The sequence below is a fragment of the Mobula birostris genome, chromosome 22 (assembly GCF_030028105.1).
Source record: "Mobula birostris isolate sMobBir1 chromosome 22, sMobBir1.hap1, whole genome shotgun sequence".
Classification (NCBI taxonomy): domain Eukaryota; kingdom Metazoa; phylum Chordata; class Chondrichthyes; order Myliobatiformes; family Myliobatidae; genus Mobula; species Mobula birostris.
In genome coordinates this window covers 51,134,780-51,151,238 of record NC_092391.1, presented here as the reverse complement: position 1 = coordinate 51,151,238, position 16,459 = coordinate 51,134,780, and the positions used below count along the sequence as shown (strand labels likewise).

Sequence of the window (16,459 nt, the reverse complement as noted above, 5' to 3'; positions counted from 1 at the left end):
TCATCTGCAGACTTACTAATCATGCATCCTGCGTTCATATCCAAATCATTTATGTATCATAAACAGCAGAGTCCCAACGTGATCCAATCTGCCAAACCAATGTGGCAACGTGCACCATTAGTCTCAGACTTCCAATCTGGAGAAGCCGTATCTGGCACCGGAGTATATTGACTCCTTACTTCTATTACTTCTCATTACTCATTACTTCTATTATAATCATTCTATGGTTTTAAATCTAATTTCTCTGTCCCTAGTAATACACTTTATTTTGCATTGTTATTGTTTTACCTTATTCTAGCTCAATGCACTGTGGAATGATTTGATCTGTATAAACGGTATGCAAGACAATCCTTTCACTGTATCTTGGTAAATGTGACAATAATAAACCAGTACCAATACACCCTGCCTTGAATCGCCAACATCCTTGCTGTTTGGATCCATTTAGACAGCTCGCCTTGGATCCCATCTTCTGCACCAGCTTACCATGCCTTGGTTCAGTCCCTTCCCATCTATATCTGCGACACTTTTCATGCTATCAATCTCCTCACTAACTTTCAATTCCCTGGCCCTGACCACCTCATTTTCACCATGGATGTCCAATCTCTATACACTCTATTCTCCATAAAGAAGGTCTTAAAGCTCTCCATTTCTTTCACCAACCAGTTCCCCTCCTCCACCACCCTCCTCTGTCTGGTAGAACTGGTCCTCATCCTCCACAATTTTTCCCTTCAGCTCCTGCCACTTTCTCCAGACTCAAGGCACCCACATGGGTCCCAGGCATGCCTGCCTTTTCGTTGGCTACATAGAACAGTCCATGCTTTTCCTGGTAATTCTCCCCAACTCTTCTTCCACTACATTGACGACTACAATGGTGCTGCTTCATGCACCAAAGCTGAGCTCGTTGATTTTATCAATATTGCCTCCAAAATCTACCCTGCCCTTCAATTCACTTGGTCCATTTCTAACACCGCCCCCCCCACCCCCCTGATCTGTCTCCATCTCTAAAGACAAACTGTCGACCAACTTCTTTTATAAACCTACAAATGCCCCTGGTTATCTTGACTATACCTCTTTTCCACCCTGTCTCCTGTAAAAATGCTGTTCACTTTTCTCAGTTCCTCTGTTTCCACTGCATCTGTTCCCAGAATGTGGCTTTCCTTTCCAGGACATCAAGAAGTCTTCCTCCTTCAAAGAACGGGTTTCCCTTCCTTCACCATTGATGCATCATCCACATCTCCTCCATTTCTTGAACATCCGTGTTCATCCCATCTTCCCACTGTCTTAACAGTGATGGAGTTCCTCTTGTCCTTCCTCACCACCCCATGAGTCTCCACATCAAACACATCATTCTCCACAACTCCAAAGGGATCCCATCACCAAACATACCTTTACTCCTTTGCTTTCTGCAGGAATCATTCCCTCCGTGATTTCCTTGTCCATTCATCCTGCCCCATTAATCTCCCTTCTGGTACTTATCCCCGTAAGTGGCCAAAGTGCTACACCTACCCATTCACCTCCATTCAGGGCTCCAAACAGTCCTTCTAGCTGAGGCAACACTTCACCTGTGAATCTGTCGGGGTTGTCTGCTGTATCCAGTGCACCCAATGCGGCCTGCTCTACATTGGTGAGATCTATTGTAAACTGGGGGATGGCTTCATCAAGCTTCATCTGCCAAAAGCAGAACTTCTTGGTGGCCAAACATTTTAATTCCATTTCCTGTTATATTCCATCTGGGTAGCCTCCAATCTGATGGCATAAATATCGATTTCTCCTTCCAGCAAAAGAAAATTCTCTCCCCTTCTCCTCTTCTTGTATTCCCCACTCTGTCTCCTTAACTCTTCCCACCTGTCTATCACCTCCCCATTGGTCCCATCCCCCTTCCCTTTCTCCTCTCCCATCAGATTCCTTCCTCTCCGGCCCTTTATTTTTCCTACTCTCCTGGCTTCACCTATCACCTTCTAGCTATCCTCCTTCCCCACACCCAACCTATTTATTCTGTCCCCTTCCTCCTTTCTTTCCAGTCCTGAAGAAGGGTCTCGAGCTGAAATATTGGCTGTTTGTTTATTTCCATAAATGCTGCCTGACCTGAATTCTTCCAGCATTTTATGTGTGTTCCTATTAAGTTAGTGGGACAGCTTTTCTCCCACAGAGCCATGCTGAGTATCCCTGGTCAGCTCCTGCCTTTTCAGGTGTGTATATATATCCTACCCCTTAGGATTTTCTCTAATAATTTCCCTATTGCTGATGTAAAGCTGACTGCCTTTTGCTATCTGGTGTATCTGCTGCTTTTCTTAAATAAAGGAACAAGGTCAGCTATCCTCCAGATTTCTGATACCTCACCTATGGCTAATGAAGCAGAAATCTCTATCAGGACCCAGCAATTTCCTCCCACAGCATTCTGGGATCAATCTCGTGCAGACCCAGGGATTTATCCTTCCTTAAGCATTCTGACATTGAATGCTTTCTTAATGCTGGCACGCTCCAAACAGTCAAAATCCTTCTCCATCAACTCTTTCTCCTCCACTTTCTTCTCTTAATGAATGCAGCAAGATGTATTTATTTAAGACCTCACCCATGTCCCCAGCAACATGCCCAGATTTCCCCCTTTTGGGCTCTTTCCTATTGATTCTCTTGCTCCTGCTGTACTTGTAGAATGCCAGGGTTAATCTTGCCTTGGTATTCACCAAGGTGAAGCACATGGAGATCAGTGATATTCTTCATGTTCTCCGTGTGAATAGTGAAGGGAATACTAATATTCTAGGGCATGTTGATATCAAAAAAGAGACAGTATTGGGGCTGTTCTAGGTCACTAAGGTGGATAGTCCTACCAATGTAGGATTTTGAGAATAAAACATGCCGCAGCTCTTTACTTCCCTTACAACCAAAACAAAAGCAGTCGCCTTAGACTAACAAAAGAAAATCTGCAGATGCTGGAAATCAAAGTAACACACACAAGGTGCTTGAGGAACTCAGCAGACAAGGCAGCATCTATGGAAAAGAGTAAACAGTCAGTGTTTCGTGCCAGGACCCCTCTTCAGGCCTTACATAGACGTCATTACATCAGACACAGTCTCTTAAGGTGAACACTACAACTGGTGTTTGTGAATTTTGTAGAACAGTTTCTGTTAAGAACAATATGTGTCATCTGTCACCCATTACATTGCCATACACAGAATTCACCAAAAATGGCACTGAGAGTCTGTCCGGAGCTCGTAGACGCCACCCAGTTCGGCTGCTCTGTTCCTTGGTTGGAGTAACAGCAGGCTCGTCTGGGGGTGTGCTGACTCGCACGTGGTCATGTCATGATACGGGTGGTATGGTTGTGGAACCATCCAGGTCCTGGTGGACGGGTTTAAGGTGATCTACAGAATTACATTTAGGTTTACCCTTCTTATCCACAATGTTATTTCACTCCATTCCAAAATGCGGAACGGACTATCGTAAGGGGACTTAAAGGGGTGTTGACGGACATCATGGCGGACAAAAACAAACACGGTAGAACATAGGTCAACTGGAACCGAAGAGTTCTGTACACCATGATGGTAGGTAGGAATAGGTGTAAGAGACTTGAGTTTACTGAGGAGTGTAGAATGCTGCTGAGACGCCAACCTGGCAGTTGTGGCATCTGGAATAAAATCACCTGGCACCCATGGTGGCTGCCCATACACTAATTCAGCCACAGAGGACTGCAGGTCCGCATTTGGAGCTGGTCTGAGCCCGGCAGGGCCTACGGGATACAATTGTGCCAACAATCGTCCATCAGGGAAGCTCTCAGAGCAGTCTTTAAGAAATGATGAATCTGCTTGTACAAGCTATTGGACTGCTGGTGATTCACCGTGGTGTGATGCAATTTAACACCAAGGTTCTGGGTCATTGCAGCCCAGAGGTCTGACATGAATTGAGATATCAGATGGGGTGACAAACTGAGCAACTGAGGTGTTGATAAACACCTGAGCCACATCTGTAGTCATCATTGATGCTAGAGGGACAACTTCTGGCCAGCTGGTAGTTCAGTCCATGGTCCACCACGGCAAGATGCGTGAAACTACGGGGGTGGGAGGGGGGAAAGAGGACTAACCAGGTCCACATTGATGTGGTCAGACTCACTCAGGGACCTCAAAAGGTGCTGATGGTGCCCGAATTTGAGTTAATTTTCGCCCATAGACTGCACTCCAGTCTCACACTTCCTTCCTAAAGCCATGCCACATAAACTTTAAAGCAGTCAGTTTCTATGAAGCCTTCCCACCCAGATGCAAGAGGCCATGAATGAAGCTAAAAACAGTACGCCACCAATTTGTAAACTTCATGGGGGCGAGGGCGTCCGGTTGAGACATCACACAGGAGAGAGACTCCTGCGCCCCCAAACATGACATCAGCCAACTGCAGGCCCGTAACTGCTGTAAGCCTGGACCCCTGGGTCAGTAGTTTGGTCGGCTGCCATGCCGGCATAGTCAACCCCGATGTGTATGGCATCAGTGGTGGGCCATGAGAGGCAATCAACCACAACATTATTTTTCCCATCCATGTGTGCTGTATGTCAGTTGTGAAGTCCAAAATGTAGGCCAGGTGGCATTGCTGCCATGCAGACCAAGGATCCGATGCTTTGGCCATTGTGTGCACGGGGGGCCAAATGCAATTTACATCAGATTAATGGAAGAGGAGATTGCTGGGGCTTTGATAAAGATCTGTATATCCTATAGTACTGGCAAGGTTCCAGAGGACTGGATAATACCCAATAGTTCCGCTGTTTAAGGAGAGCACTAGAGACAAAGCAGGAAATTTTATATCTTTGTTTGGGAAATTATTGAAGACCCTTGGGAATAGGATCTAATTGCATTTGGGAAAGTGTGAACTTATTAGAGACAGTCAGCATGGTCATGTCTCATAAACAATTTTTTTTGAGGTGACGAAGGTGATTGATAAAGATAGGGCAGTGGATGTTGTCTACATGCATTGTAGTAAAGCTTCCAACAAGGTCTCTCATGCAGACTAACCCAGAGATTAGGGTGCATGGGATCTATGGAGACTTGATAGCAACAAACAAGATGCTGGAGAAACCCTTGCCTCTCTCAATAACCTGATGTAGATCCCATCTGGCCTTGTGAACTTATCCAGCTCAGTGATATAGAAGAACCCAAATACTGCCTCCTTTTTGATATCAACGTGCCCTAGAATATTAGTATTTCTTCACTATTCACAGAGAAGGACATGGGTTAATGGCATATGTGAAGGGCAATGGACACCATCATTTTGGGTAAAGACCTTTCATCTGAAACTTGGTGGATTGGGTTCAACATTGATCTTATCGTCGTAGACTGAAGTTAGTGGTGGGGGTCATTATTTTGACTGAAGGTGACCAGTGATGTTCCACAAGGACCAGTACTGAGACCTACAGCTGTTCTCCCTGCCCCTTCAGAATATTTGATATCTGCTCCAAAACATCCCTGATACTGGCACCAAGGAGACAACACACAATTCTTCAATTTTGCTGCTCTTTGCCACAAAAAGTCTGTGTGTTCCCCTTCCCAACTACAGCTCGTCTAGACTTTTCCCTCCTGTCCCCATCAGAGCAAACCCTGATGGCAGACAGGTTGCGGCTGCTTTCCTCTGAGGCTCTCTCCACCCATTCTCCCCCCCCCCCAACAGTATCAAATCTGTATGCCCATTTGAGAAGGGTATAGGGTTGTTTTTTGTGTTGGCTTATGATTGTCACATGTACCAAGATACAGTGAAAAGCTTGTCTTGCACATACAGGATCCTGATATTTTTGAGGCATAAAACTTGTTGCTTCCAAGTCACTTTATTAAGTGTTGATAGAAGAAAGGAAAGTTGAACAGGCAGTGACAGAGGTGTACTAAGTGAAGAGCAAGCTAAGATCAAAATGCTAGCACAGAACGGATATTTTTATACCACAAAGATAAGGAAAATTCCATTCTAATATATAGATAAGAATTAACCAATTAGAAAGCTATTGTTCAAATACTGCAGTACCAAGTTAATCAATTAGAAAACACTTATTCAAATAATGCAGAGCAAAGAAGCTCCCAGAGCTTTCCAGGATTATACTTTGTATTGAGGCATATTAAACTTGTATATGCAAATAAGAGCCACCTAAAATATAAGCAGATAATTAATTGTTAAATTGCAAAAAAAAAATAACAATTAAGCAGTCTAATCTAAGAATTAAACAGTCAGATCCAACAAGTATTTGTTCATGGAATGACCACAGGAGTCCTGCACTACCTGCCTATCCTTAACTGCCCTTTTCAGTGGTCGCCCGTTTCCTTACACCTGCAGGATGATTAACTTGCTGTCTGACCTACCACACACTCTGCATCCCAGATAGTGATAGAGAAGTACAGCACAGAATGTTCTGCAAAGTCACTCACAGATGCAGTTTCTCCAACAGTTAGTATTTTGCTCTAGATTCCAACATCTGCATTTTCTTGCTAAAGCCTCATTTGATTCCCATTCTGTCTCCTCACCAAAACCCAGACTTTGAACTTATCAGCAACTCTTCAGCCTTGCGGCCCCTCTCAGAATGGCCGCCCCTGACTCTACCCAGCGCTCCATTTATACTTCCCCCTTGACAGTCTCACAGCTGCTGCCACACTCGTCGCCTCTGGCACTTCCCTTGGTGTGGGTGGAAATGTGTGAGGGAGTATCAAGCAGGGAAATATGGACCATAAACTCTCCATGGGCTTAAAACGTGCTTGTGGCTTTGGGTTAGTAGTTAGCCCAGGACGGGTATAGAGACATGTGTGCAGGCTACAGCCTCGGATGGTTGGCTGTTTGTTTGTCAGTGACTCTTTCCATGTTGTTGACAGGTGAAGTGCCATTTAACCATGAAATTTTGCGAGAGGCCTATGCTTTGTGTCACCGGCTGCCAGTCCTCAGCACAGACAAATTCAAGACAGACTTCTATGATGTAAGTCAAAGTTGGTTGTTCAGCTCACTGCCCGGGGAACCTGAGTGCTTCATGTCTCAACCATTTGCAGCTCCACTTCACAAAGTGACACTCACAATTTTACCCACGACACTGGAGAATTTCCTGGGAGGCTGAAAGGCGGGGAGCTCCTGGCTGCTGTCAGTTGCTCACCCAAAGTTTTAGGCTATACAGAAATGGTAAACTAATGACTCCTCCAGTTTGCTCTGTTGTGATCCCAGCTACTTTCCTGCCTGTTTTTTGTAATCCTTAACTCCCCAACTGTCCAGATTTATAGAGTCAGAATTATACAGCTCAGAAACAGGCCTTTCAGCCCAACTCATTCATACCAACCAAGGTGCATTCCTGAGCTCGTCCTGTTTGATTGCATTTGAACCACATCCCTCTGAACATCCTTCCCATCAACCTGTCCAAATGTCTTTTATATGTTATGACTGTTACCCCTCCTACCATTTCCTGTGGCTGCCTGCTCTACATTCCCACCACACTCTGAGAGGTGGGGGGGGAGGGGTGGTGGTAAGAGAGGAATCTCAGGTCCACCCAATTTTTCCCCTTAAACCTCTGGTCTGATCCACCCGAGGAAATAAACTGACCATCTTATCCATGCCTGTCATGATCCAGCGGACCCAGTCACTCCTCCTAACTCAGCCCTCCAGTCTTGGCAACATTCTTGTGAATTTTTTCTGGACCCTCTCTACATCCTAACTATATCCTTCGCTATATGACAACCAGAACTGTACACAATACTCCAGGTGGGGTCTCACCAATATCTTGCGTAGCTGTAATATGACATCCCAGCTCCTGTATTCAAGGCCCCAACTGATGAAGGCCAGCATGCCAAATGCTGCCTTCACCCTGTCTACCTGTGTTGACACTCCCAGGAAACTATGTAGATGCAAGACAGAGATCTAACAGCATAACACTCACAGAACCCTTCCACTCACTTTCTAAATCCTGATCTGGTTTAACATCCCAAAATGCATTCTTCATATTTGCCCGAATTAATCCCACCAGCTATTCCTTAACCCGTTATCCCAGTGATCTAGATCCTGTTGAAACCAGAGACAACCATCTTCAATGTACATCACACCACCTATTTTGGTGTCATCAGCAAACTTACTGATGCTGCCACCAGCATTCTCAGGAGCCTCTATAACATTGCTGATTCCAGTGTTGAATCATTTCATCCCAAGGAAAACCATCCATGGCCCTGTGATTTCCAAACACTCCCTCCCTCTATCCTCTGTACCTGCTGACACTCCAAAGCCCTGCTGTCATTACATCAGCCCAAGGATTAAATACTTGTTTTCAAATATTTCCTTTGTACCTAGCGTCCTCTTCTCTGCCTATTTTTACCTTGTGTCAAATGTTTGGTTCTCTACCCTGTGTCTCAGTGGCTAACTGAGTCACTTGTGAAGCTAGCACCAAGTTGTGTTTTTGTTTCGGGAAAGCAATAGTGGTGGCAGGCAGATAGGTATGCACCGTTCCCCAAGTATGCCTCCCTGGTTAACATAGAACATTACAGCATAGTACAGGCCCCTCAGCCCACAATGTTGTGCCAATCTTTTCACCTACTCTAAGATCAACTTAACCCTTCCCTCCTACATTGCCCTCCATTTCTGAGAGTCTGAGTGGGAGTGCCAAGAAAGACATTTTTGAAATTTTTGTTTTTTTTTCTCCAACGGCGTTCTGAGAGGCGGGACTGCGCAGGCGTGTGACGTCGGGCAGTGCAGCGCGGCAGATTTAAAAGGGCAGACATCCTGCTTCGGGTTTGATTCGAAGAAGGAGTCTGAGTGGGAGTGCCGAGAAAGACATTTTTGAAATTTTCGTTATTTTTTTTTTTCTCCAACGGCGTTCTGAGAGGCGGGACTGCGCAGGCGTGTGACGTCGGGCTGTGCAGCGCGGCAGATTTAAAAGGAACAGAGCCTCATAGAGTGGGCAGCATAGTTTGCGGGCTGCGGAGTGAGCCGGGAGCAGAGTGAAGACTTAAGGCCTTCGGCTCAACGGGCTTAGGCGGAAACAGGCGAGGAAGGTTTGGCATTCATTTTCTGTTGTTATTTGAGGAGAGGGGCAGTATGAGTGTGAGGGCAGTTTGTTGTTCTCAGTGTCGGGTGTGGAGTCTCCAAGCCTCCCGGACATCTACATCTGCGCCAAGTGCATCGAGATGCAGCTCCTAAGGGACCGCGTTACGGAACTGGAGCTGCAGCTCGATAACCTTCGTCTGGTCAGGGAGAGTGAGGAGGTGATAGAGAGGAGTTGCAGGCAGGTGGTCACGCCGGGGCCACGGGAGGCAGACAAGTGGGTCACGGTTAGGAGGGGGAAGGGGAAAAGTCAGGTAATAGGGAGTACCCCGGTGGCTGTGCCCCTTAACAACAGGTACTCCTGTTTGAGTACTGTTGCGGGGGACAGCTTACCCAGGGGAAGCGACAGTGGCCGTGCCTCCGGCACAGAGTCTGGCCCTGTAGCTCAGAAGGGTAGGGCAAGGAAGAGGAGGGCAGTTGTGATAGGGGACTCGATAGTAAGAGGGTCAGATAGGCGATTCTGTGGACGCAGTCCAGAGACCCGGATGGTAGTTTGCCTCCCTGGTGCCAGGGTCCGGGATATTTCTGATCGTGTCCAAGATATCCTGAAGTAGGAGGGTGAGGAGCCAGAGGTCGTGGTACATATAAGTACCAATGACATAGGTAGGAAAAGGGATGAGGTCCTGAAAGGAGAATATAGGGAGCTAGGAAGGGAGTTGAGAAAAAGGACCGCAAAGGTAGTAATCTCGGGATTACTGCCTGTGCCACGCGACAGTGAGAGTAGGAATGCGATGAGGTGGAGGATAAATGCGTGGCTGAGGAATTGGAGCAGGGGGCAGGGATTCAAGTTTTTGGATCATTGGGACCTCTTTTGGCGCAGGCGTGACCTGTACAAAAAGGACGGGTTACACTTGAATCCTAGGGGGACCAATATCCTGGCGGGGAGATTAGCGGGGGCTACTGAGGTGACTTTAAACTAGAATGGTTGGGGGGTGGGAATCAAATTAAAGAGGCTAGGCGTGAGGAGGTTAGTTCACAACAGGGGGATGGGAACCAGTGCAGAGAGACAGAGGGGTGTAAAGTGAGGGTAGAAGCAACAAGTACTAAGGAGAAAAGTAAAAGTGGCAGGCCGACAAATCCAGGGCAAGCATTAAAAAGGGCAACTTTTCAGCATAATTGTATAAGGGCTAAGAGAGTTGTAAAAGAGCGCCTGAAGGCTTTGTGTGTCAATGCAAGGAGCATTCGTAATAAGGTGGATGAATTGAAAGTGCAGATTGTTATTAATGATTATGATATAGTTGGGATCACAGAGATATGGCTCCAGGGTGACCAGGGATGGGAGCTCAACATTCAGGGATATTCAATATTCAGGAGGGATAGACATGAAGGAAGGGGAGGTGAGGTGGCGTTGCTGGTTAAAGAAGATATTAACGCAATAGAAAGGAAGGACATAAGCCGGGAAGATGTGGAATCGATATGGGTAGAGCTGCGTAACACTAAGGGGCAGAAGACGCTGGTGGGAGTTGTGTACAGGCCACCTAACAGTAGTAGTGAGGTCAGAGACGGTATTAAACAGGAAATTAGAAATGTGTGCAATAAAGGAACAGCAGTTATAATGGGTGACTTCAATCTACATGTAGATTGGGTGAACCAAATTGGTAAAGGTGCTGAGAAAGAGGATTTCTTGGAATGTATGCGGGATGGTTTTTTGAACCAACATATCGAGGAACCAACTAGAGAGCAGACTATTCTGGTCTGGGTTTTGAGCAATGAGGAAGGGTTAATTAGCAATCTTGTGAGAGGCCCCTTGAGTAAGAGTGACCATAATATGGTGGAATTCTTCATTAAGATGGAGAGTGACATAGTTAATTCAGAAACAAAGGTTCTGAACTTAAAGAGGGGTAACTTTGAAGGTATGAGACGTGAATTAGCTAAGATAGACTGGCAAATGACACTTAAAGGATTGACGGTGGATATGCAATGGCAAGCATTTAAAGGTTGCATGGATGAACTACAACAATTGTTCATCCCAGTTTGGCAAAAGAATAAATCAAGGAAGGTAGTGCACCCATGGTTGACAAGAGAAATTAGGGATAGTATCAATTCCAAGGAAGAAGCATACAAATTAGCCAGAGAAAGTGGCTCACCTGAGGACTGGGAGAAATTCAGAGTTCAGCAGAGGAGGACAAAGGGCTTAATTAGGAAGGGGAAAAAAGATTATGAGAGAAAACTGGCAGGGAATATAAAAACGGACTGTAAAAGCTTTTACAGATATGTAAAAAGGAAAAGACTGGTAAAGACAAATGTAGGTCCCCTGCAGACAAAAACGGGTGAATTGATTATGGGGAGCAAGGACGTGGCAGACCAATTGAATAATTACTTTGGTTTTGTCTTCACTAAGGAGGACATAAATAATCTTCCAGAAATAGTATGGGACAGAGGGTCCAGTGAGATGGAGGAACTGAGCGAAATACATGTTAGTAGGGAAGTGGTGTTAGGTAAATTGAAGGGATTGAAGGCAGATAAATCCCCAGGGCCAGATGGTCCGCATCCTAGAGTGCTTAAGGAAGTAGCCCAAGAAATAGTGGATGCATTAGTGATAATTTTTCAAAACTCGTTAGATTCTGGACTAGTTCCTGAGGATTGGAGGGTGGCTAATGTAACTCCACTTTTTAAAAAAGGAGGGAGAGAGAAACCGGGGAATTATAGACCGGTTAGCCTAACGTCGGTGGTGGGGAAACTGCTGGAGTCAGTTATCAAGGATGTGATAACAGCACATTTGGAAAGCGGTGAAATGATCGGACAAAGTCAGCATGGATTTGTGAAAGGAAAATCATGTCTGACGAATCTCATAGAATTTTTTGAGGATGTAACTAGTAGAGTGGATAGGGGAGAACCAGTGGATGTGGTATATTTGGATTTTCAAAAGGCTTTTGACAAGGTCCCACACAGGAGATTAGTGTGCAAACTTAAAGCACACGGTATTGGGGGTAAGGTATTGGTGTGGGTGGAGAATTGGTTAGCAGACAGGAAGCAAAGAGTGGGAATAAACGGGACCTTTTCAGAATGGCAGGCGGTGACTAGTGGGGTACCGCAAGGCTCAGTGCTGGGACCCCAGTTGTTTACAATATATATTAATGACTTGGATGAGGGAATTAAATGCAGCATCTCCAAGTTTGCGGATGACACGAAGCTGGGTGGCAGTGTTAGCTGTGAGGAGGATGCTAAGAGGATGCAGGGTGATTTGGATAGGTTGGGTGAGTGGGCAAGTTCATGGCAGATGCAATTTAATGTGGATAGATGTGAAGTTATCCACTTTGGTGGCAAAAATAGGAAAACAGATTATTATCTGAATGGTGGCCGATTAGGAAAAGGGGAGGTGCAACGATACCTGGGTGTCATTATACACCAGTCATTGAAAGTGGGCATGCAGGTACAGCAGGCGGTGAAAAAGGCGAATGGTATGCTGGCACTTATAGCGAGAGGATTGGAGTACAGGAGCAGGGAGGTACTACTGCAGTTGTACAAGGCCTTGGTGAGACCACACCTGGAGTATTGTGTGCAGTTTTGGTCCCCTAATCTGAGGAAAGACATCCTTGCCATAGAGGGAGTACAAAGAAGGTTCACCAGATTGATTCCTGGGATGGCAGGACTTTCATATGAAGAGAGACTGGATGAACTAGGCTTGTACTCGTTGGAATTTAGAAGATTGAGGGGGGATCTGATTGAAACGTATAAGATCCTAAAGGGATTGGACAGGCTAGATGCAGGAAGATTATTCCCGATGTTGGGGAAGTCCAGAACGAGGGGCCACAGTTTGAGGATAGAGGGGAAGCCTTTTAGGACCGAGATTAGGAAAAACTTCTTCACACAGAGAGTGGTGAATCTTTGGAATTATCTGCCACAGGAAACAGTTGAGGCCAGTTCATTGGCTATATTTAAAAGGGAGTTAGATATGGCCCTTGTGGCTACGGGTGTCAGGGGGTATGGAGGGAAGGCTGGGGCGGGGTTCTGAGTTGGATAATCAGCCATGATCATAATGAATGGCGGTGCAGGCTCGAAGGGCCGAATGGCCTACTTCTGCACCTATTTTCTATGTTTCTGTTTCTCTATCATCCATGTGCCTAGTGTTTCTTAAATGCCCCTATTGTATCTCCTCTACCACCAAGCCTGACAGCACATTCCATACCCCCACCATACTATGTATATTAAAAAAAAACAACTGATATTCCCCTCCCCCCCATACTTCCCTCCAGTCACCTTGTTCCATCCTGGAAAAAAGTCTCTGGCTATCCACTCAATCTATGCCTCTATCTTGTACACCTCTATCAAGTCACCTCTTGTCCTCCTTTGCTCCAGAGAGAAAAGCGTTAGCTTGCTCAGCCTACCGTCATAAGACATGCCCCCTAATCTGGGGAGCATCCAGATAAAAATTTGCACCCTCTCTAAAGCTTCCACGTCCTTCCTATAATGAGGTGACCACAATATTCCAAATGTGGACTAACCAGGGTTTTATAGAGCGTTAACATTGCCTTGTATTTCTTGAACTGAATCCCCCAACTAATGAAGGCTAACACACCATACGCCTTCTTAATAACCTATCAACTTATGCTGCAACTTTAAGGGATTTATGGACGTGGACCTCAAGATCCCTCCATTCCTTCACATTGCTATGATTCCTGCCAATAACCTATTCTGCCTTCAAATTCACCCTTACAAGGTTAACATTTGCTTTCTCCCTCAGCAATGTAATGACGTGGGATTGATGGCTTACCTGGGTACCATTACCAAAACCTGCAACACCATGAACCAGTTTGTGAACAAGTTCAACATCCTGTACGACCGCCAGGGTATTGGCCGCCGAATGCGAGGTCTCTTCTTTTGATTTGCTGAGCAGGGCTGGACCCCCAGAACTGTTGTTGGGATTGTTTGACAGCTGAACATGACTGTACCCAGTGGAGATTCTCCGCCGTGTCTCCAAGCCCCTCCTGTATTCCCGCCCCTTCCGGGATGTTAGAGTCGGGATTGTGCTCCTGACTGCCTGATGTTATTTGCCAGGTTTCGCCCTCTCTGGGTTTACTGCTTTCCTGTCAGTGGTTAGTGAAACCTGACATTGTGTTTGTACTGTGAGCCTGTGTGTCTGATGTTACCCCTGGAAAGCAGGATTGCAGACAAGTGTGACACAGCCAGGCCCCACGCAGGAGAAATAAAGTTTCAACAAGTTGTATGTGCCTGCTCTGGATGTGTTGACAATCCCTTCAGCTCAGACCAGTTTCACCTGTTCTTTTGTCCCACAGGAGTTCACTTGTCCACCCTCATCTTCCATTTCTTTAGCGTCATAAGCACCATAAAAAGACCTTTGGCCTGACTGGTTCTTTCCAACCAAGATTTCCATCTAGGTAGACCCATTTACCCATGTTTGGCTGATATCCTTCTAAACCTGTCCAAATGAATTTTAAGCAACACACATAAAAATGCTGGTGAATGCAGCAGGCCAGGCAGCATCTCTAGGAAGAGGTACAGTCGACGTTTCGGGCCGGGACCCTTCGTCAGGACTGTACCTCTTCCTAGAGATGCTGCCTGGCCTGCTGCATTTACCAGCAATTTTTATGTGTGTTGCTTGAAATTCCAGCTTCTGCAGATTTCCTCATGTTTGCAAATGAATTTTAAATGTTATTAATGAAATTGCCTCAACCACTTCTGCTGACACCTTATACATATATGGACCATCTCTGGGTGAAAAAGTTCTTTTTAAATCTCTCCCTTCTAACCTTAAACGTATGATCCCTAGTTCTTGATTCCTTAACCTTGGGAAAAAGACTGCGTATTCACCCTGCCTGTGCCCCCCATGGTGTTATGCACCTCCGTAGTAATCACCCCTCATTGCTGTGCTCCATCCTCTCTCTGTAACTCCATCCCTTGAGTCTTGGCAACATCCTCATATATCTTTCCTGCAGTCTTTGGCTTACTGGTCTTTCTCTGCAGTCCTTAAGTAAAGTCATAATATTAGCAATGCTCCAGTCCTCTGGCACTTCCATGGCTAATGATGTAAAAATCTCAGTCAGGGCTCCTGCAATTTCATGTCTTTCTTTCCACAGGGTTCTTGGATATACCTGATCAGGTCCTGGAGAATTATAAACCTTTCTACTTTTGCTTTAAGACATCTAATACCTCTTCTGCTGTAATGCAGAGTATCCCCAAGACCTTCCTGTTAACTCTCTCAAGGTCTGAAGTCTTCATTTGTATTTACCTATTATCAATGCAGTGCAGAATAAGCCCTTCCAGCTGTGGTCACGGCAACCCCAATTTAACCCACCCGGTACGGACCGTGGGAAGAAACCAGAGCCCCTGGGGAAAACCCACGCATTCCACAGGGACGGCGTGCAGACTCCTTACAGATGACACCAGAATCGAACTCGAACTCCCCAAGCTGTAATAGAGTAGCTCTAACTGCTACATTTCCATAGCACCCACTGTAAAAACAGAGAATAAGTATTTATTCAGGACCTCGTATCTCGTGATGCTCCACAAAATGATGTTTTTTTTTAGTTTTTGAGGGGCCCTACTCACTCTTTCGTTCCTCTTTTCCCCTTAATGTACAGTTAAGCTCTCTTTGTATTCTCCTGAATCTTCTCATCATCCAGGCTGCCCTAATCCTGCCAACCACCCATCAGCTCATATTCAAAGTGAACGGGCCTTGGATAGATGGCCTTTTCTAGAGACAGGAGCAGAGAACTCCCAGCTGTTCCTGGGTTTCAAGTGGTTGGTTGAGGGTTGAGGCTTGATCCTTGCACGTGTGGAGGCAGTGAATGGTGGGGTGGCTCTGAAGTGTGGCAAGTAGTGGTGGGGATGCAATGACGATGGTCCTGGGGAAAACAGCAGTGTTCAGTAACACACATCAAAGTTGCTGGTGAACGCAGCAGGCCAGGCAGCATCTCTAGGAAGAGGTACAGTCGACGTTTCAGGCCGAGACCCTTCGTCAGGACTCGGCCCGAAATGTCGACTGTATCTCTTCCTAGAGATGCTGCCTGGCCTGCTGCATTCACCAGCAACTTTGATGTGTGTTGCTTGAATTTCCAGCATCTGCAGAATTCCTCGTGTTAGTGTTCAGTAAACGGAGTGGATGTCCTGCAGCTGCTGGGAGCATGGAGTATCCGGATAGTGCAAGAAATGTCCAGAGGAAAGCAGAATCACTAGAGCAGGTGGGGTAAACAGGATTTGTGCAAGATGTCCTTAATGGTCAGGATGGATATGCTGGGGCAAAGGCCCTCTTTCTCTGAACATGATACAGTGACACACAAGCTTTTCATGCAGTTGCTGGGTCTGTATTGATTCGTACCACTGCCTTTAAAGAGCACTGATACCCAAGCACAATCCCAGACAATGGGAGTGTCACAGTTAAATTGGTAATGTGCAGACCTGAGTTTAAAATCCCACCATATCAACTACAGAATTTAAATGTACTTAATTGGGAAAAAGCATCTATTCTTAG

The 16,459-nt window shown here is 45.9% G+C and overlaps 1 protein-coding gene across 1 annotated transcript in view; it reads left to right on the top strand.

Annotated features, from left to right (window-relative positions):
* Positions 1-14,194, top strand: part of cops6 (COP9 signalosome subunit 6) — a 62,237-nt gene extending 48,043 nt beyond the window's left edge. Inside the window, exons 9-10 of the mRNA XM_072240720.1 lie at positions 6,828-6,928; positions 13,712-14,194. Coding sequence (XP_072096821.1) covers positions 6,828-6,928; positions 13,712-13,852 — 242 coding nt within the window. The 3' untranslated portion in view covers positions 13,853-14,194. The remainder of the gene's footprint in view (positions 1-6,827; positions 6,929-13,711) is intronic.
* The last annotated feature ends 2,265 nt before the right edge of the window (positions 14,195-16,459 follow it).